The sequence below is a fragment of the Malaclemys terrapin genome, chromosome 21, assembly GCF_027887155.1.
Source record: "Malaclemys terrapin pileata isolate rMalTer1 chromosome 21, rMalTer1.hap1, whole genome shotgun sequence".
Lineage (NCBI taxonomy): Eukaryota > Metazoa > Chordata > Testudines > Emydidae > Malaclemys > Malaclemys terrapin.
Window position 1 is genome coordinate 5,915,345 of NC_071525.1, and position 22,124 is coordinate 5,937,468.

The following is a 22,124-nucleotide window of genomic DNA, read 5'->3' on the forward strand; positions in this document are numbered from 1 at the left end:
GTCTATGCCTCTTAATCGGGCGAGGTTGCCGGGATTCCAAGAATCTAGCGGCCGGAGAGCTGCAGCGTCCACCGTGGTACCATGGTGCGGTGCTTTAAAGGCCAGGGCCGGCTCCAGGCACCAGCCTTCCAAGCAGGTGCTCGGGGCGGCAGTCTGCAAGGGGCAGCACTCTGTGTGTTTTTGCCTCCAAGCAGCGCGCCGAATTGCCGCCCCCGCGGAAATGCGCGTGCCGCCCTAATGGCGCACGGACTGTCCCCGCCGTCCGCGGCGGAAATTCGGCGCGCTGCTTGGGGCGGCAAAAACAGTAGAGCCGGCCCTGTTAAAGGCGGCAGTGTAGGACAGCGGGTAAGTTACCGGTGTGGGGCTCAGGAGGTTCTAGTCGTGCCGGCTGTGTACCCTGCCTGAGTCGCTTCTGATTCTCCTTCCACCTTTTGTCTAGCTCAGTGGTTCTCCACCTGCAGCCCAATCAGCCCATGTGACATCCTCAGGGCCATGCGGGTAGTATTGGATGCGGCCCACGATGGTAAATAGGTTGAGAACCATTGGAGTTAGATCCTTGGGGGTAGGGGCTGGCTCTCCCTCGTGTCTGTGCAGCACCTGGCATGACGGGGGCCCTGATCTCAGGGCCTGTAGGAGCCACTTCAGCAATGGGGGCCAATCACTCTCGCTCCCCCCTGCAGCAATTTGACCATTTACAGCACTAAATGGGGGGGGCGATGCCGTGATATTGAGTGGGGCAGATGGTTTCGTCCTAGGAGAGGCGCAAATGCCCCCTCCCGCCTATTCTGGGGGTTGGTTTTAATGGCATCAGGCTCCACCCATGAGTCAAGTGCAGCTGGTTCGGGGAGCGGGGTAACCTGGGCAAAGAGGTTTGTGAATGAAAAAGGTTTCTCCTGAGTAAGTAGCTCCCTGGCAATAGGAAGGTGAAAATATTTGACACTGTGATAACACTTGGCATTTCTATCGCTCCTGCCCTCTAAGGGCCTGAGACCACTGACGTCAATGGGTTTGGGACCCAGCCATATGTCCTAGTATTAATCCATACACTGTCATGGTACTGCATTACAGACAGGGAAACTAAGGCACGGCAGCGGCATGTTCTAATCCCACACATTAGGGACAGCGGTAGGAAGCCCCGCCTCCTATCTGCTTTTACCACCTTCCCTTCCAGAAGCAGGACTAGAACCCAAGTGTCCTAGCTCCTACTCTGCTCCCTAGACAACAGCCTGGCCTCCCTGTTTGCTAGGAAAAAATTCTCCCCTGCCATCTCGAAGCTCTGCAAAGCACTGATGATGCTTTCGCTAAGCCACCGAATCTTTCTTTAGAGACCATATGGGCACAGGTCACAAACCTGCATCTGAAGACTCTTGGTGCAGGAGCCGTTTGCTATAGAGATTCACCGCTGACAAGCTTTTTATAAATGGTCACTCTCGTTAGGCATTGTCGTTACTGTTATTAGCCTTTCTAGAGTTAAGGTTACAAGGAGAGCTGGGTGGGAAATAAAAACATAAGAACGGACAGACTGGGTCAGATCAAAGGTCCATCTAGCCCAGTATTCTGTCTTCTGAGAGTGGCCAATGCCAGGTGCTTCAGAGGGAATGAACAGAACAGGTGATCATCAAGTGATCCATCCCTTGTCGTCCATTCCCAGTTTCTGCCAAACAATTTTCCCATCCTGGGAAAATTGCTGAGATTTGGGAATTTTTCCCCACCTGAATCAGGAGGAAAAGTTGAAATTCCAAAAAATAAAAATAAATACATAAAATTGCTGACTGAAAAAAAAATACGTCGTTCGGGTCAGTAGAAACATTTTGGTTTGATAATTTAGATGTTTCATTTTGATTTCAACCATCTTTATTTTTTTTTTTAATTGTGCTATCGTTAGTTTGAATTGGAAAACAAAAAGTCATTTCAAACTAAGGAAAAAATGAAATTTTTCCTTTGGAAAATGTCAAAGGGTCCCATTTTGACAAAAAAAAATTTCAAGTCAAAAATCTTGGTCCAAACCCACCTTTTGCTGCACAAAGTTTCAGCTTTTCCCAACAAAATACATGTCCTTGAAAAATTCCCTACCAGCTCTAATGCCTTTTGTGCCTAATTCCTACCCCTTTCCTCTGATAAAACACTCCCTCTCCGTTGGCCACGAACTTGGCCTGCACGGTCCTGGAGTGATTTAATTTAGCTAGACAAGGTGGGTGAGGCGCTCTCTCGTATTGGACCAACTTCTGTTGGTGAGAGAGGCGAGCTTTCAAGCTTACACGGAGCTCTTCTTCAGGTCTGGGAAAGGTACTCCAGCTCCATACAAGGTGGAACAGATTGTTAAGCGTAAGGAGTTAACACGTGCTGCAAGAGACCATTAATTTAGCTAGTCAGAAGCAAATCAGCGGCGCCATTTCCGACATGAGGTGGGGAGGGGGCAGATTTTCAAAAGCTCTCATCTCCCGAGAAGAAAGCTCTTGGAAATCTTATCTGGCCACTTTATTTAGGTGCCTACGGGGAGCTAAGATGTTAGCCAGATTACCAGATATTAGTCACCTCCCTTAGTCCACAGCTGGGTGGGGAGGGCAGGATTAGCACCCATAGCAAATGGATGGAGCTCTTTCAAAAAATCAGTCCCCAGTTGTTGGTGTTTGAACCAATGGAATTCTGGCCCGGTGGTCCTCACAGGAAAAGAGATTTGATTTAGTTTGAACGAGTCTCCCCTACCCTGTTTTCTAAGAGACGGATCTAATGAAAGCCACGCAGCCCTGATCTCTCTTGCTCCGCAGACATTCACAGAGAGATTTTCTCTGCCTCTTACTCAAACAAGTTCTCCTCGCTCCCCCACTATGAAATCCGAATCTCCCAGCATCAGCTGGTTTGGTGTCTGAGTCACAGGACGTTTGCACGTCTCCCGTGGGCCAAAGGAAACACTGTAGAACAGCACAGAGGCAGCTGGGCCTGGGCTCTGGAGAGGAAGGGTGGACCAGTGCTAGCCAGGAAAGCTGCCTTTGGGGTTCCTGCTCCGCCACAGCTTTCCCGTGAGACCTTGGGAAAGTCACATAGTCTCTCTAACGGGATAATAGCACTTCCCTGCCTCACAGAGGGGTTGTGAGGGCAAATGCAGTGTGAAATGCTCAGTTACAATGGTGATGGGGACCAGGTAAGGACCACAGACAGGCTTAAAACCGTAGGAGAATAAATTCTTTGCCCAGCACCTCTGACGAGGATAGGGGCTCCATTGTGCTGGGTGCTGTATAGACAAAGATCCACGGGGAGGAAGGCCAGAAGGGACCACTGGGATCATCTAGTCTGGCTTTCTGCATAGTAGCGGGCCATAGGACGCCCCTGAATTAATTCCTGCTTCCAGTCCAATGACTGTGCCTGAAATAGAGCAGGTCTTTTAGGAAAGCACAGATAATAATAACAACTCCTCCTGGCTCTATCATTAATTATTATTATTATTTATTATTATTATTATCAGTAGATCTCACAGCACTTTATAAAGGATGTCAGGAGCATTATCCCCATTTTACTGACGGGGAAACTGAGGCACCGAGAGGGGACGTGATTTGCCCATGGCCATCCAGTAGGCCAATGGCAGAGCTCAGTTGGGTCCCCTGCATCCTAGTCCAGTGCACTATGCATAAAGCCTCCTTTCCCATCTACGTACCCTCTAAAAGACACAGAGCAGGTGGAGCCGAGGGGCTGGGGCACGTAATACGAGTGAATTGGCCTCGCTTCAGCAGTGATGCACTTTTTCGTTTGGTTGAGTAATTGGAGGGAGGGTGGGGAACAGCCCCACTGGAGGGGCTGCTGCCTCTCCCAATGGGATTGCAAGTCTCATGAGCTTTGTTGTTATTCTCCGGGTCCCAGCTCCCGGAATCATGGGAGAATCTCGGCTTTCATTATAAACAAGCAAAAAAAAACCAAAACGGTCTGGCCCTTGTGGCCGCGGAGAAAGGCTGGAAACCTGACCCCTGAAGGCTCAATAAAACCAGAGGGCAAACGAAAAGAACCCCAAGGTTGATTGGCTTAAAAATCATGACATTTTATAAAATAATCTCCTCATTTTTAGTGGTTCTGATTTCTGAACCCTTTGGGTCAGCGATACTGAATCAGTGAGAGTGGTTTGTTCGGCCCCTTGTACCGTTCGAGACAGGGGCTCCTAGATGCTACCATAGTACACCTAATAGCAATAAAAATCTACAGCCCATAGCACAATGAGGTCCTGGTCCATGACTTGGGGCATCTACTGTACTGTAATACACCTAATAGCAATAAAAAATGTACGTCACCTAGCACAATGGGTTTCTGGTTCCATGACTAGGGCTCCGAGGTACTACCAGGAGACAATGACATCAGAATCATAGCAGAGCAATGACACAAGCCATAGATTTTTTGGTTCCAGACCCAAAGCTGAAAGATGTTTTGGATCTGGGGATGCTCTGTGCTTTGTGGTTTCTCTTGCCATCGAGATCCAAGCAGACGGCGCCCCGTGAGTCCAGCTGCAGCACGGGGGCTCAAACAGCCTGCGATGGCAAACACAGCAGCCCTTGTCTGCTGCATGCCGCATTGAATTCTGCTGCCCTGCAGCTAGAGGGGTGGATCTGAGAGTCATAGATTCCAAGGACGGTTGTGATCCGCTGGCCTGACAGGCCAGAGAATTTCCCCACCAGGGACGGCTCCAGGCACCGGCACAGCAAGCAGGTGCCTGGGGCAGCCAACGGAAAGGGGCGGCACGTCCAGCGCTTCGGCAGCAATTTGGCGGCAGGTCCCTCAGTCCCTCTTGGACCCGCCGCCGAATTGCCGCCGAAGAATGAAGCGGCGGAGGTAGAGCTGCCGCCGATCGCAGCGTTTGGGGTTTTTTTGCCGTTTGGGGCGGCGAAAACGCCAGAGCCGGCCCTGTTCCCCACACTAATCCCTAGAGCAGAGCTTTTCAAAAACCAGCCCATTTTGATTTCAAAATTGTCAGCGATGGAGAATCTGCCGGGATCCTTGGGAAGTTGGCCCGGTGGTTAATTACTCTCGCTGTTAAAAATGGACACCTTATTTCTAGTTGGAATTTATCTAGCTTCACCGTCCAGCCATTGGATCGCGACATACCTTTCTCTGCTAGATGGAAGAGCCCGTTATTACATATTTGCCCCCCTCGTACATATAGACAGACGGGAATCAGCTCACCTCTCAACCTGCTCTTTGTTAAGCAAAATGGATTGAGCCCCGTGAGTCAGGTTTTCTAATGGCTCTTCTGGGCTCCCTCTCCGACTGATCACCACCGTCCTCGAATGGTGCGGACCACAACCAGACACAGGAGTCCAGCTGCTGGGCCTTGCAATAATAGCTTGATGCGCTCAGTTTAACTTGATGGGGCAGCTTCCCGGGCTGCAGCGGAACTCACTCAAAAGGCAGGAAACTGCCTCTCACCTAGCTGTGGTTGTCATCACCGGGACGTGCATTAAACGGTGGAGGAGACGTGCATGGACCGATCCTGAGCGCACCCTAAACAGCTGTTGGTACGACAGGTGCCCTCAGGATCAGGCCATTTGGTCTTAAACACTCTCATTGCCAGGTGCAAATGTGGGCCTTGTTGTACAGGTAGAACCCTACCTCCCATCTCGTTCAGAGCAGCAGGTTGCCGCAGGGCTAAATACGATGCCTGGCTGCAGCTACTGGGCCTATCACAAAGCAGGGGGGAGATTTAGCAAAGGCTGGCAGTGGGCTAAGACAGTACATGTGTAGCCCACTGGGGAGCGTGTGTGACGGGCAATGGAGTCTTTGGTTTGGTGGCCAAAACAAAAAATCCAGAAAAAAATTAGTTTCAGGTCAATCGGAAACCAAAATTTTCATTTTTTTTCCTCACCAAAATTTTGTTTCATTCACTGCTCCTGAACTCACAGGGAGCCGTCCACTTGGATCACCAGGCAAAGAGAAACCACAAGACACGGGATACCCCTGGATCTTTGGATCTGCGGCCAAAATTCGTAGCTTGTCGTTTCCCGGCTAACTATTTGTTATTATTTATCATTTTATTTGACCAAAAAAAGAAAAAATTGCATTTTGTTGTCTGGGGTTTTTTAAATCCTTTTTTGTTCATTTAAAATAAATCTAGCTAAATTTCCAAATGAAATGTCATTTTGAAATGAAAACAGCCATTTTTTATTTATTTTTTCCTGGCTGGAATTATTTGCTGAATTCGACCCAGATTTGCAATCGTTTCATATAAATCAATAGGTATATAAAATCATGAGTGACGTGGAGAAAGTGAATAAGGAAAAGTTATTTACTTGTTCCCATAATATAAGAACAAGGGGCCACCAAATGAAATTAATGGGCAGCAGGTTTAAAACAAATACAGGGCACAGTCAACCTGTGGAACTCCTTGCCTGAGGAGGTTGTGAAGGCTAGGACTATAACAGGGGTTAAAAGAGAACTGGATAAATTCATGGAGGTTAAGTCCATTAATGGCTATTAGCCATGATGGGTAAGGAATGGTGTCCCTAGCCTCTGTTTGTCAGAGGGTGGGGATGCATGCCAGGAGAGAGATCACTTGATCATTACCTGTTAGGTTCACTCCCTCTGGGGCACCTGGCATTGGCCACTGTTGGATACTGGGCTAGATGGACCTTTGGTCTGACACAGTACGGCCATTCTTATGTTCATTGACCCGAAACTGCATTTTGCAGTGAATAAAGTATTTGACTGAAAAATTTTGCCCAGCTCCTGATCTACTGAGGATCTGGGTTCTCACCCCTTGCCACGGAGTTTTAGCACAAGCTGCAGCAGCTCCTGGTTTTAGCTGTGGAGGAGTTCCCTGGTTTGATCCCCACCGCATTGGCCAAGAGGGCAGCCATCACCCATGCATGGCTGTTTTGTGCCTCTGCCCTTCTTATTAGCATGTGGGAGCAGAGAGACTGGTTCAATGAGCTCAGCCTTGCAAAAAAAAAAAAAAAAAATCAACATACCAGCCCAGGCACAAGATTTGCTCATCCACCTTCCCACCAGTGATGGAAAAATTAGTGAGACTTTGCTAACTTGTCAAAAAACGAGCTCCCGACCCACCCGCCTAGGTGAGTAGGCGCAGAGACTGTTTTGCAAAGCTGGGTTAGCTAATCTGTCCTGCCGGAAAGGAGCTACTGAAAGGGGTTCCTGGGGGGCTGAGAGAGAAAACAGCAGGGATTTGGAAATTCCGCCTTCCCCCCCCCCAAACAACCGGTATCTATTGCCTGCCGTAAGGTTTAATCCCCACTCGAGCTCTCTAGAACAATCTCTGCTAGCACCTGTCCTCCGACACGCCCAAAGCGTCCCCCTAAATACAAATGCCGCCTTCCTACACCGTTCCACAAAGCAGAGAGCTGCCTACCCATTGCACAGGCAGGTAAACTGAAGCACACAAAGAGGAAATAACTTGCCGTAGCAAATCTGCGGTAGCACTCGGAATAGAAGCCAGGAGTCTAGGCCCCACTCTCCTCCCAGAGCTGGGAACAGAAGCCATGTGTCCTGACCCCCACTCTCTGCTCTAACAATTAGCTCAAACATCTTCCCTAAGGTACACGTGTCACTCCATTTCTCCAAGATCTTGACTGCTATTTAAGCAACTCAGTAAGGGCCAGATTTTCCAAAGCACGCAGCATTTGCAGTGCTGGGCTCTCGGGATTATTTTGGTGGCTAAATGGGAGCTAAGTTCTTGTGAAGAGCTGGCCCTTAGGACGCACCCGACTACAACAGAGCCCCCATGCAAGAACCGCAAACGTGACATCCCACCATAACAAGCAGGTTTGCTGCGACACGGAGGCTTCAATCTGGGTTGTTTCTTTGGCCGGAACAATTGTTGTGTTTGTTCCGCTGTTCCCCAAAGAACGAACAACACGTTTTATCCCAATCGCACCGGCCAGGGATGCCCGGACGTGTTGCACCTTTGAGACTACGCGGAGGGTTTCCCTCCCTGACTTATCCACACGCCAGGCTTCTCACAAAACAAATGTTTGTCCTTCTTCATCTGAGCATCAAATAGCCCCAGTCTGGTGGGCGAGGGCCAGATCCTCATCTGGCGTCAATCAGCATAGCTCAAAGGAGCTCCATTCAACTAGATGAGACTCTGACCCAGACTTTTTTTTGCCCTCAGGTCCTGGACCAAATTGATTAATTTCGCTCATGTCTTGTTTGGAATGCTGTCTGAAAGCCAAGACCTGCTCTGATCTGCCAGGATAAAACCAAGGTGTTTTAAACTCTCCATTGCTAGGCATATTGGAAAGGTGGGTTCAATAGACCCTTGCATTTTTCGGTGTATTAATTAGAGCTGCGAGAATAATTGAGTTTTTGGTTCACCGGCCATTCTCAAAGGAAATTTTTGGCGAATCGAAAAAGTGGGGGGGGGGGAATAATTCGGGGTTGAATGGCACTTTTTTTTTATCCTTTTGATTTTTTTAAAAATAAGACCACAGTAAATTTCAAAACAAAAAGTCATTTCAAATCGAAACGTTTCATTTCAAAAGCATCAAAACGAAACGTTTCGGGGTTTTTTTCTTTGTTTTTCGGCCAAAACAATTGGACAAACCTGAGACGAATTCACGCAATGTTTTGGTCAACCTGCCTCTGCATTTTGGGGGAAGGTTCCAGCCAGCCCTAGATATAATTGAAAAAGATAAACCCAGGACTTGGATCACGGAAAACTTCCGAGGCCACGGTGAGCTAACACTGGTTGATTCTCACGCCCACTTTGCTTTGGGGTGTACAGCTACAGACGATGCAGGAGAATTTGGACTCTGTGGGTCTGCGAGTTGGAGTGGGGGTAGTAATTTATTTGTGACATTCCTAGAGGGAGGTGTTTATGTATGTGTGAAAAGGGAGGGGGAGGGAATATGGGACAAAGCCCTTGACGCTGCTGACCGAGGAACACATCAGATTGCGATGTATTTAGCAAATGATCATGCAAACCATTAGAAAAATGGGGGTGGAGGGGAAAGGGGATTTGATTCCGTGACTTGGGAGAGATGGAGTTTAGAGCTAGGGAGGAGTTTAGCACCCGGAGTTTAGATTTCTGCATTCAAAAGAAATCGATTTGGCCGTGCAGCTCTATGGGCAAGTGGAGGAGATGGGCGATTTTTCTTGTTCTAGGTCAGCCTACTCGGCATCCCAGCAACAAACGTGAAAAACCAGTAAGGGCCTGAAAAGCTGAGAGCTGTTTTTATACTGGTGGAAAACCCCCCAAAAAGTAGGTGCTTGCTTTTCCGTTGGGCCCTTTGTGCTATCATTACACCCACGGACAGAAAAAGCAACCGAAGCAGAATGGGTGGACCCGCCTTTCAGTTACTCAAAAGCCTTGTCTACATGGGCAAGTTTTTTTCAGTATAACCTAAGGCCAGGTCAGGTCTAGGCTGCAGACTTCTTCCAGCATTGCTCTGTCGGTCAGAGAGGTGTGATCCCTGACCGACAGACGCGACCTGGCACAAGCGCCTGGTATAGGCCCCGGGGCGCCAGCAAGTTTTTTCCAGTATCGCTTGTTTCGCTCGGACTAAGAGATACTCTTTGGCTGGTCCACGTTAGGAGGGCTTTGCCTGTCTGGTACACTCCATAAGGGATGGGGCATAGACCAAACTGGTATAAGGCACCTTGATACTGGTCTCCACTACGGTTTGCATTGGGACGACTATGCTGGTAAAAAATCCCCCCCTAACCGACTTAGCCCGAGAATGCCCACACGGAGGCCATGCCAATGATGAAAGACGCAGCCTCGCAGGCCTGATTCGGACAAGTCTCCCCAGGCAACCCATTGGCACTATGCCCCCTAGGGAGGGCAGGATCAGACCCTCACATTGTCCAGTGGATTGTGACTCAGCGAGGTCTCGGTAAGGGCTCTCATCCCAGTTCTAGCACCAGCGTGCTGCAAGTCAAGTAGTCGCGTCCCGTCTCTCTGCCTCAGTTTCCCCTCCAAGCCTTTGTCTGTCTGGTCTACTTAGACTGTAAATCCTTTGGCACAAGGATTCTCTTCAACGACACCCAGCGCCACGGGGCCCTGATCTTCCGTAGAGCCTGTGGGTGTTACCATAACCCACGTAATGACGTCTCTTCTCCCACTGACCACCTTCCCTCTGAGGCTCTCAAAGCCCTTTACAAACACTAACCCCCATTTGGTTGGGGTGGGGAAAATTGAGGCATGGAAAGGGGAATGAACCCATCCATGTTCACAAAGCCAGGAAGCAAAACCCTTCCCCTAGCTCAGGCCTTGGGATTGTGAGTGAATGGACTGACTTGACCGATTCTGTATTTGAATCCTTTTCAGGTCAAAGCCTAAAGCTCCTTTCAGTGAACTACAGCACAGGCTGTGGTTCCAGTTAGTTGTTGCGCATAATACTGTGAAGTTAGGTGGAAAAAATAGAAAGGATTTGTTCTTTTTTTATGTACAAAAAATTATGTCTACACGTCCAAAAACTCTTCTGTAGCAGAGAACAACTACAATTCGTTAGCTACGAGGCACTGACGCACTGTGGATCTTAGAAATTGGTAGGGTGACCAGATGTCCCGATTTTATAGGGACAGTCCCGATTTTTGGGTCTTTTTCCTATATAGGCTCCTATTCCCCTCCACCCCCGTCCCGATTTTTCACATTTGCTGTCTGGTCACCCTAGTCATTGGGGAGGATACAAGTTTCACTGGATAGACAAGAGACAGAGCTGGACATAGAGAGACAAGATGAAATTGGAATTGACTAAAAACAGCCAGTGTCTTTCCTTCCGCTGCATTGTAAACGGGTTTTTGCTCTAACCATGTGCAGTACAGTTGGGTTGTACCAGGCATGCTTCCCCATCAAGCCATGAGAGTAATGCAGGAGGGGGGGAAAGAGGGGCTTTGTTTAATGAAAACGTGAGTGGTTTCTCTACTGCCGCTGCCTCAAAAACAAGGGGCCCGATCTCCCTTACTTCCACGACTAGTCCTACGTTGCTCAAGTGAATGAGAGCTGCCTTTGCATTTCAGGGGCACGAGACCTTTGGTCAATAGCTGTCTTTGCTGTGTGAAAGGATTCCTAGCGCTGGGTTTTTCCAACCAGCTAACAGGCGACAAGGGACGTTTAGGGACTCGGGGGCCCGATGGTCAGTCGGTGTAAATTGTCAACACGGAACATCAGAAAGAGAGGCTGACTGCTGCCGGCATTGAAGTCAATGGAGCAATGACAATATATACCCGCTGAAAATCCGCCCCTCGGTTTAGAAGGCCGCTTCCCCTTGCCAAAGTCTCACTGTCTGAGGATTTCATAGAATAATAATAACAACAACGCATACACTGTTGTACTATGGAGCCGATCTGCCGCCGGCGTCAAGTGTGATCGCTCAATGGAGCAATGACAACTTAGACCCGCTGAAGAGATGCCTAAATCTACTATAAGACCTTGCATCGAAAAGGACCTCACAGACATTAACAAATTAAGCCTAACAACATTCCTGGGAGGTGGGGGACATGCTGTGCATGCAATACCAGGGTACATCAGATTCTATTAACCGTCTACCTTCCACAAGTACCGAAGAGTCTCATCATTGATTTGTTTGCAGCTATGGAAGGAACACGTTAAAAATCCACCCATGTCTCAGCAGTTAGGGTGAGCCCAGTTAGCAACACGCTGGCTGAGAAAATACATGTCCCACAAAGAGCAATTTTCTGTGGACAGCTTCTTCCACCCAAAAAAAACAAAACCAAAAACAAAAGGCAGATTCTGATCCAAATGACACCGGCCTAAATCAGGAGTAACTCCGTTGAGTTCAGCAGTGGATCTACACCAGTAGTGCAACTCAGATCAGAATCTCTACATAAGTAGATGGGGAGTGGGGGAGTTAACAAACCATGGCTCTGTGTCTATTGATCAGAAACTCTTCAGAACAAGGAAGGCACCTTTCTCTTTCTCGTGAAATACCGTGTGCATTTAGGGGGACTACAGCAATTAGTAATAGCAATAATACAAAGAAGAGAGATCTAAGAACTGAAACAGACAAGTCATTTCTCTGCCGTGTATTTCCTAGGCCCCGAGGGAATTGTTTCTAATCTTTGGTGATTGCTAGCAAAATACTGGTTACCACCCAAAAAATTGCTGGTTTTTTTTATGCCTAAAATAATTCCTTTATTATTTAAAAAAAAATCAAATGGCTTTGAAAAAAATCAAAGGGCTACATAGACACTCACATTTTAAAAATCAAACCTCTCTCCTCCCTAATATTACAATGCTTTACAGACCAACTTTTCAAAAGAGCTCAGTTCTCATTTAGACTCCTACCTAAACCATCCAGATTTCCACCAGTGCTTCTCAATAGATGCCCGGCACTTTTTAAAATTCTACTCCCTCGATCATGGGTAAAACCAGAGAGAATGGTGACATTCTAATGTACTTTGGGGGGGGCAGTGGCCTGCCAATGTTACTTGTTTCTAGTCAATTTCACTTTCAGGCCCTGATGCACAATGCTGCAAAGGGGAAGCCAGCGAGCCAAGGGAATGGTTGCTTGGTTAAAAAGAAAAAAAAAAATCCTATTCTCTCTGGAATTAAACAAACAAACAAATAAATAAATCACAGAAACGTTTCCATTGGCCTTAGGTTTTGTAAAAAGTTTCTTCCTGCGACGCCCTGTTTTATCTGTGCAAAACCTAAATTCTGGGCCAAACTTGGCAGATTATCGCCGGGGTAGATTAGCGCATAAATGCAATGTACCTAGTGAGTATGTAAAATCAGCCAGATACTGTGAGAGCAGAATGCTATAGAAATGCATTTAACAATAACACCGCGGACTGAGGACAACCCTTCGTTATGACCCCAGTGGCAAATCCTTTAAACTGGGCGGTTAAACTTCAGTGAGATGGCTAGTAGATTGCTAGCCGTTTGCCCACCAAAAGTGACAAAGGTGTTTAAATGGCGAAAGGGGATTTCTCCTAATCGTTATAATAATTAACAAAAGACCTCATCTGCGGGGAATGCAACGTGACCCGTTTCCAATGCCAAGTGCGAGGGGCAGAAAAGCAAAAATTCAGACTATTCTATTGCTGGAAAATGGGCTGGGGAATAACGCTATTGAAAGTTCACTCAGTGCCACTATACTCGGAGTAAATTCACCCCTATAAAATAATATTGATGAAACTAAAAAAATATGAAACATTGTAACGGTCTGCAAATCAGCGCCTATCTTGGACCATTCCCATGTCCTTGTTCAATCTATTTGTTTCCATGTGTCCCTTTTTAAAGTTAAATGACTTTCCAGACGAAGTCATCACTCACGACCAAGTCTATTTGTAATTAAATTTCCCTTAAATATTCTTGATCTGAGGAAAAAAGCTGCAATAAGAAACACCCCTTGTAACATACAATTTGAATTCTATGTTTGTAATTCACTAATACACTCTAGAATTTTTCCATAGAGCCCAGTTTTTGTAAATTGCATTTGACGATTTGTATGGAAATTTGATTTTTTTTTTTTTGAGTGGGGTTTTGTGGGGTTTCTCCAGCTATCATTCCCAGCCTACGATCACTGGCAAAGAATTAAAATATCATTTCTGAACCTACGCTCAATAGTTTCAATTGAGTGTGTGTCTTCTGCATAGAAGCAAGGGAATCATTCAAACAACTCTTGAAATCCTTTGAATCAAAAAATTATCCCAAATTTAAACTGGCATGGAACAAATGATATAATGTATCATTACATAATCAGAAAAAAATAAGTAGATGTATCTTGATAGATAGATGTCTTTGTTTATTTTCAACTAACAGTTGATGCTTACTTGCCAATGTAAATATTTACCTGGAATAAAATTCCAAGTAAGATGGATGTTAAAAAATCAAAAGGAATACAGAAAATAGAGCTGTTTAAAAATGCTTTTTGAATCTCTCAGCACAGCTGTTTCAAATGTTGAGTAGCCACTAAAAAAATGTAGTGTCCACTCAACCAGAATTGTAGTGATCTAAGCTCACCTTGGACTATAAAGACACGTTTGTTAATTAACACAGGCCAACAGTTTTCTTATTATGCTACCTAATGCTGTGTAGGGTTATGACAGACATCAGGTTTAGCTCAGCAGTTCAATAAGGTACATATGTGGGTTTCCTGACCTGGCTTCTCTCTCTATTTACAAAAAAAAAAAAAACTTTGTCAAATCCTCAGCTCATGTTGACCAGTCTACACCAAATGAGAATCTGGCCACTGTATGATGCGTGTGTTTGATCTGCAGGGGAGCTTTTTGCACTAGCCCAGGGGGTCCCTGCCTAATCACAGCTTGAACATCAATTTTATTTTAAAGAGTTGACTTTTAACGCAGAGGTTTCCGGGTGTGAATATGGCTCCAGATTGCAAGAACTTTTGCCTTATGCTATGAAACTCTCTAACCTAGCACTTTGCTGGATGCCCAACACCATGTCACCCAAATGCGTTACAGGGGCCGCAGTAAAAGGCATAATAGAGGTAAAACTGTCCCCTTTCTAGCTTCCTTTTCTCAAAGCCATGCACATGATCTGAGAAGACATAATCGCCAGATTTGACAGAGGGCTTAATAAAGAAATTAACACACATAACTGAAAAGAAAATAAGGGGAGAAGGAAATTGATTGGGCTATCCCAGCTCCCATTTGGATCAGGGATAAATCATAAGGATTTTATGCTGATGATTTGAATGGTCATTTGTGCAGAATAAATGTATTAGATGCTTTCTTGTATATATATAAGTATATATAAATAAATGAGAGTAACAAGGGTTGCTAAGATCTGCTACTAGTACCCACTGGGGATTTGCAGTAATCATCTCACCAAAAGAAGATTAAATGCCATGAATGCATTATTACAGCCAAATTACTGGGCATGTTCATTGAAAGGGAGGGGGCAAAGTTTTCAAAGAAAAATCTTTACCCTGGGGAGTGGGGAGGGAAGGGATTCGCCTTGATGTTTTTCTTAAATATGTCCCATCATGGGAGAGAAACTTTGCCACTTTTTCCAACCCACTCCTTAACTGAGAAAATTAAATGTACAAGAGAAGTTGTTAATAGTATGGTTGAAATGCTGGTCGTCTGTGAAAAGGTTCAAAAAGAATGTGATTCCTATTTAAGTCGTATGGATTCTTGATTGTTACTAGTTAAAGAAGGTATTTTGCATTATGAATGAAGTACCATAGATACTGAGTATTATTAGTATATGCACACATCATTATATGTGTATCTTATACTGAGCGATACCCATGCTGTCGCATGCTTTTTGCAATCCTACATTTGCACAAGTGTAACTTAATAAAAAAATTTCTCCAGGGCTTTGAGATCCGATGAAACATGCTATCTGAATGCCAGGTATGTTGTTGTTTCCACTCAATATATTCGTGTGAGAACCCGTGCCTGTTACATTACTGCTAAATCCTAGCTTAATTCTAAATCTGGAGAATGGTTACATTGCATACAGATGCATTTTTAAAAAAACAATATTTCTATTCCTACTGTTTTCACTGCCTCCCTTGTCCTAAATAAAATGCATATAGGAACAGTGAAAATTCCTACCTCTGCGGAGCAACTGTCTCTAAATCAAGCCCTGTTTAAAAACCCAAGAGAAACTAAAGGTTCGCTGGTTCAAAGGATTAATTTCGCTGATCGGATAGTCAAGTTAAATATGAATTAGGGTTATTTCCCGTGATCCTTTTGTTGTAATCGACAAGTACAGGGACTTGGGGAAATTTAGCCTTTTAAGGATTCTGCTTTTCTCTTGCTAAAAAACAATCAACAAATATCCAAGCTTTACTTTCTCAGGCCCGAATGGGGAAGTACAGTAGACAACACTGGGGAATCAGTATGCAGGAATGTTAAGGGGGAGTGCTGATAAATTTGGGATTGGCTAAAAGGACAAACCATCTGATTTTGTGTAGATCAGAAATTTCAGCCAAGGGCTGGTGCAATAGTTAATTCGGTGGAATGAAAGTTCCCTGATATTTGCCTGCATCAGATACTGGGAAGTTTGCCCTTCATTTAAAAACAAAATAGCTGCATGGAACAGGAAAGGAGAACCAGTCCAAGCAGCAAATAAAACCTCGACAAAAGCAATTCTGACGCATTTCTAGCCTGTGGGTTTCCACTTTACCCTGATCCCCTGTTAAGAAATGGGACCTGGGATTCTCTTGGCGCTGGGGAGTATATGGGGACGGGCTGGGAATGATCTTAAGAATATACTGAGTCCCTAAGACAGCAGTGTAGCAACTGTAAAGTCACAGCAAGAGAGGGAGAGCCCTGGCTAGGGCTTTGGGGTATAGATAGCAGGGTGGCAGGTAGGGAAGGAAGAGAATACACAGGGAACCACAGGGCACTTGCAAGGAGGACTGTCAAGTGGAAGGCTGATGCCTGGTACACATGACCCTGTTGCCTTCAGTAAGGGGGGAGCAGAGGAGGTCGGCAGAGGTGGGCATCCTGTCTAGAGAGCAGAGAAAGGATGGGAAAGGAGAGAGTGAGAAAACAGACAGAGGGAAAGAAAGAAAAGAGAGATGTCATGAGCGAGGAGAGGGAGAGAGACAATTAGGGAAAGAGAAAAGGGGATGGAGAGAGGAGGAGGGAACGGGAAGGGAAGAAAGATTTAGAGAAGGAAAAGAAAAGTAGTGACAAAAGAGAAAGTGGATGAATAAGAAAATGGTAGAGACGTAGAAAAGAAAGGCATGAAGAAATTCAAGAGAGCGAAAAGGGGGAGAGAGAAAAGAAAAAGAATAAAAAGACAGATTTTCTTTCTCTTTTTCATTTCTCTGTCTTTGGAATGAGAGAGGAATGGCCAAAGAAAGAAAACCTTTCCTTCTTTCTCCCCTTTCGCGTTCCCTTTTTTCTCTCTCACTCCTCTTTCTTCCTGAGAAAGAAAGAGAAAACAGAGAGAGAGAACACAAAAAGAAAGAAAACTCAGAGAGCGAGAGAGAGAGAAAAGAAGGACTAAAGAAGGAACATCAAAAGAAACCAGAGAAAAGAAAGCAAGATAACACAGAGAGAGAAACAAAAGAGAGACACAGAAGGGATGAAAAAGAAAGAAAGAAAGAAAGAAAGAAAGAAAGAAAGAAAGAAAGAAAGAAAGAAAGAAAGAAAGAAAGAAAGAAAGGGAGAGCAGAGAGAGGGACCCCAGGAAGAGACAGTGAGAAGAGGACCCAGAAAGGGAGGTCAGGGAGAGGGAAGGGACCCCAGGAAGAGACAGAGAGAAGAGGACACAGAAAGGGAGAGCAGAGAGGGGGAAGGGATCCCAGGAAGAGACAGAGAGAAGAGGACACAGAAAGGGAGAGCAGAGAGGGGGAAGGGACCCCAGGAAGAGAGAGAGAGAGAAGAGGACCCAGAAAGGGAGGTCAGAGAGAGGGAAGGGACCCCAGGAAGAGACAGAGAGAAGAGGACCCCAAAAGGGAGGTCAGAGAGAGGGAAGGGACCCCAGGAAGAGACAGAGAGAAGAGGACACAGAAAAGGAGAGCAGAGAGGGGGAAGGGACCCCAGGAAGAGACAAAGAGAAGAGGCCACAGAAAGGGAGGTCAGAGAGAGGGAAGGGACCCCAGGAAGAGACAGAGAGAAGAGGCCACAGAAAGGGAGAGCAGGGAGGGGGACCCCAGAGGAAAGACAGGGCAGCCAGGCGAGGCTGGAAAGCGAGGGAGCGGAGGGGCCGGGCCGGGCCGAACCGAACCGAGCCGAGCCGGGCCGGGCCGGGGGGCGCTCACCTTCCCGGCGCATGCCGACCTTGAGGCACTTCTTGAGGCGGCAGTACTGGCACTGGTTGCGGTGGTGCTGGTCGATGGGGCACTCCCGGTTGCTGCGGCAGGTGTAACTCAGGTTGCGGCGCACCGAGCGCTTGAAGAAGCTCTTGCAGCCCTCGCAGGTGAACTGCCCGTAGTGCTTCCCGCTGGACTTGTCCCCGCACACCATGCAGTCCACGCTCGGCGGGGCGCCCCCCTTCTCGCCCGCCTCCGCCGGGCCCGGGGCCACCGCGCCCTTCGGGGGGCCCGGCGGCGGAGGGGCCACCCCCGGCTCCGGAGCGCACGGCAGGCCTGGAGGGGGCTGGGCGCCTGGCGGGCCCCCGGGGATCTCCTCCTGCCAAGGGTTCACGACCATGGCCATACTAGCGGGGGGAGGGGCCGGGGCAGGAGGAGAGGGGGAGGAGAGGAGTCAGGATGGGGGGAAGGAGGAAGGAGCGGTGGAGGAGAGGACTCGGGATGGGGGGAAGGAGGAAGGAGTGGTGGAGGAGAGGACTCGGGATGGGAGGAAGGAGGAAGGAGTGGTGGAGGAGAGGACTCGGGATGGGGGGAAGGAGGAAGGAGTGGTAGAGGAGAAGACTCGGGATGGGGGGAAGGAGGAAGGAGTGGTGGAGGAGAAGACTCGGGATGGGGGGAAGGAGGAAGGAGTGGTAGAGGAGAGGACTCGGGATGGGGGGAAGGAGGAAGGAGTGGTAGAGGAGAAGACTCGGGATGGGGGGAAGGAGGAAGGAGTGGTGGAGGAGAGGACTCGGGATGGGGGGAAGGAGGAAGGAGTGGTGGAGGAGAGGACTCGGGATGGGGGGAAGGAGGAAGGAGTGGTAGAGGAGAGGACTCGGGATGGGGGGAAGGAGGAAGGAGTGGTAGAGGAGAAGACTCGAGATGGGGGGAAGGAGGAAGGAGTGGTAGAGGAGAGGACTCAGGATGGGGGGAAGGAGGAAGGAGTGGTGGAGGAGAGAACGCGGGATGGGAGGAAGGAGGAAGGAGCGGTGGAGGAGAGGACTCAGGATGGGGGGAAGGAGGAAGGAGTGGTGGAGGAGAGAACGCGGGATGGGGGAAGGAGGAAGGAAGGAGCGGTGGAGGAGAGGACTCGGGATGGGGGGAAGGAGGAAGGAGTGGTAGAGGAGAAGACTCGGGATGGGAGGAAGGAGGAAGGAGTGATAGTGGAGAGGACTCGGGATGGGGGGAAGGAGGAAGGAGTGATAGTGGAGAGGACTCGGGATGGGGGGAAGGAGGAAGGAGTGGTGGAGGAGAGGACTCGGGATGGGAGGAAGGAGGAAGGAGTGGTGGAGGAGAGGACTCGGGATGGGGGGAAGGAGGAAGGAGTGGTGGAGGAAAAGACTCGGGATGGGGGGAAGGAGGAAGGAAGGAGTGGTGGAGAAGACTCGGGTCGGGGCGAGGGCAGGAAGAAGGGAAGGGGGAGCAGATAGGTCAATGGAGGAGGAGAGAGAAAGTTAATCCACCCAGCAAGGATAGGAATCAATAAAACGGGAGAGGTATTTTGAAGTCTCTCTTCTATGATCGAAATTGAATTCGGTCCGTTTCTTCGTGGCTCCCAAACTCTCCACGATTTGAGAGGAGGATTTGAGAGAAGAGAGAGAGAGAAAAAACAACAACCTCCTTTTTAAAAATACCCTCTCTGTCCTGGCGTGGGGGGAGCGGGAGAAATAAGGTTTTGTTTAGATTAAATTCTCTCTCCCTGCTGGGTGTGTAGCTATAATAACAAATAATTAATATTTGCAACGTCGATTTGGTCTTTGCAAAGAGCAGAATTATAATCAGAGAGAAAGGGGCGGGGAGGGGGGGGGAGAAAAGAGCTAAAATGACGAAGCCAGATTCCTGGAGGGTTTTATTGTCATTTCAGCCACACCAAAAATCCATCGCTCTCGTCTTCTCCACCCCATTCAAACAACCCCAACCAAACTTTGCTGGACGCAGAAACTCCCAAGGGACTTCCAATTCCTTACGGATCTGGGACGGGGCGGGGGGAAGACAGAGAAAGGGAGAAAAGGGGGGAGAGAGGAAAAAAAACCCATCAAACTGCTACCAAGCGTTAAGTATTTCACAATAAACTCTCAGCCAATTTGGACGGTGGCTTCTCTTCCAAACCCAGCTGAATAAAATGCCAGAAGCCAAACACACACCGCGCAGGTTGGCAACAGATCTAAAAAATAAAATAAAAAATTCTCCCCCGGTCCCCCACCAAATTTAAAAGCGATTAATTCCTAATCAACCCCAGAGAACCCTAATTACAAACACAGCCGGTCGCCAAGATCTAAAATAAAACCACACGCCCTCCCCACGCACCGAGGGATCCTGCAGTCACTGGGAGAGCGGATGATTCCTCGCTTATCCCCAGTTCATGCAAATAGCAATCCAGATATCCCACCAAATTCAGTTTTAGATGCAGAGACTAGGATCGGACCCGCGCTCGGTTTCTTTCGTCAATTTCACTGCCTCTGATCAGGCGGGAAAGTTGGGCGTAAAAGGGTTAGGGAAAAATAAATATAACATAAAAAACAAGGCAGCGTTTAAATCCGCTAGGGTTTTGCGGAGTTTATCCGTCTCCGAGTCGTCCTTCCCTTTATGGAAGGAACTATCTCCTCGTCTCTGTCACACACGCGACTATCTGCCAATACTTCTGTGCGTGTTTTGTTTAGTCTGAATCGTTTTCATTAGTCCCTTCGTTTTCTCTTCTCGCTTCGATTTCTAGCCGGCCAGCGGACCTCCCTGACCATTTTGTTTAAAGTGATTTTATTTTGAAGGGGGGGGGGGGTCAAGATGTACCAAACTATGTACATTGGAAAAGAAACGCGCCCAGAAGAGGCAAAAGTGGGGTGGGGTGTGTGGGGGGGGGGAACAATGGGAGCAGAGCTAAATAGAGAGAGATCATTTAAAAGAAATGTACCGTACCTTGTGAAAGGCAATGTCTTTTCTCTTCTGTCTCAGCCTTGGGGAAGGATGGTCTACAGTGTAGCTGCTGTTTTGTGTCTTTTAAAAGCTAGATTATTAATCACACGCACATTTCACAAGATTTTCTCTCCTCCGCGCCCCCCCCCCCCTCTTTTTGTGTATGTGTGTCTGCGTATGACTTGCAGGCTCATAAAAGTCAAGATCTGAAATGAGATGGAGACAGATTCCACCTTTTGAATTTTCCTCTGTCTCCTCTTCCCCCTCCTTGGAGAGAAGCAAGGGGTTTTTTTTGGGGGGGGGGAGGTGGGGCTGAGGAGGAAGGGGGGGAAATCGCAACACACACAAACTTTTAAAGTGAAAGAATGGCCCTTTTGCTTGTCAGTCCTCCCCCCCCCCCCCCAGTCCCCTCCCCCTCGAAGATGGTCCCGGGGAGGATCACGTGGAGAGCGGCTGAACTCTGACAGTGGAATTCATTGACAATGTGGCCATGGAGACACTTTCCTTATAAGGCCCAACATTCCAAGTAGGGGAGGGGGCTGGGGCTGGAACCAGCCCTTGCAACGCGGCGCGGCCCTCCCTCAATCAACGTTGCGGAGGGCCCTGATTGGGGCAGCCCTCGGGAGGCGGGGGTGGGGGGTGGGTGGGCGTGGCTTGCCCTGGTCAGTGGGTGCAAAGTCAGCGAGGGGAGCGATTTAAAAGGGGGTGGAGACGCCGTGGGTTGGGGCCACGCCTCCTGCTGTCACTTTGGTCCCGCTTGCAAAAGGGGCTGGGAGGTCTGGCACATGGTGGGGAGAGGAAAGTGACACAGGGAAATCTGCTTGTGGCGGTGACTTAATAAACGCCCCTGGAGCGAAGTGCCACCTTGGATGGCTCACGTCTCATAAGGTTGCCTAATTCGAATGAGTCAAAACGGGACTGGCTTTGCTCCCTGTTAAAGCTCTGGTTTAACCCGAAGAGTGGGATCGGGGAAGTTAGAGAGGCAGAGGGCTGTCCCCCTGCCTGCAAATGCAAGATCTGTAGCATGCCAGTAGGTGCCACAGGACCCTCTGTTGCTTTTTACAGATTCAGACTAACAGGGCTACCCCTCTGATACCAGTAGATCAGTTAGTCCACTGACCGACTAGTGAACGTTTGAAGAGGTAAAGCACTGGATGGGATGATGATGCTTCCATAGATGCCACGGGTGATATATATGTATATACTTCTTGCATCTGAAGAAGTGAGGTTTTTTTACCTACAAAAGCTTATGCCCAAATAAATCTGTTAGTCTTTAAGGACTCCCTGTTGTTTTTTTTCAGGGTGATATAGATAGTCCTGAAAATAGATAACTTAGTTCAGGTATTATTAATCATTTATATATTGTGCACATGCAGCGCCCTATTGGTGCTACACTTGTTTTTTTACAGCCAAATAAAATAGACACAAGCTCTTCACTGAGTGTGCAATCTAGCACAGTGGTTTTCAACCTTTTTTTCATTTGCTGGCTGCCTAAAAAATCCCTTTGGAAATCGTAGACATAGTCTGCGGACCCCAGGG

The 22,124-nt window shown here is 47.8% G+C and overlaps 1 protein-coding gene across 2 annotated transcripts in view; it reads right to left on the bottom strand.

The window, feature by feature from the left end:
• Positions 1-20,744, bottom strand: part of LOC128826822 (nuclear receptor subfamily 2 group F member 5) — a 35,507-nt gene extending 14,763 nt beyond the window's left edge. The window contains exon 1 of one of the 2 annotated variants that reach the window (XM_054010317.1): positions 20,589-20,744. Coding sequence is in view for 1 of the 2 variants with exons in the window: in XM_054010316.1 (XP_053866291.1) it covers positions 17,646-18,042 (397 nt within the window). In the remaining variant the exon portion in view is untranslated. Of the gene's footprint in view, positions 1-17,645; positions 18,049-20,588 lie in introns of those variants that run through there. The other variant, XM_054010316.1, reaches the window with a different exon arrangement.
• Positions 20,745-22,124: the final 1,380 nt, after the last annotated feature.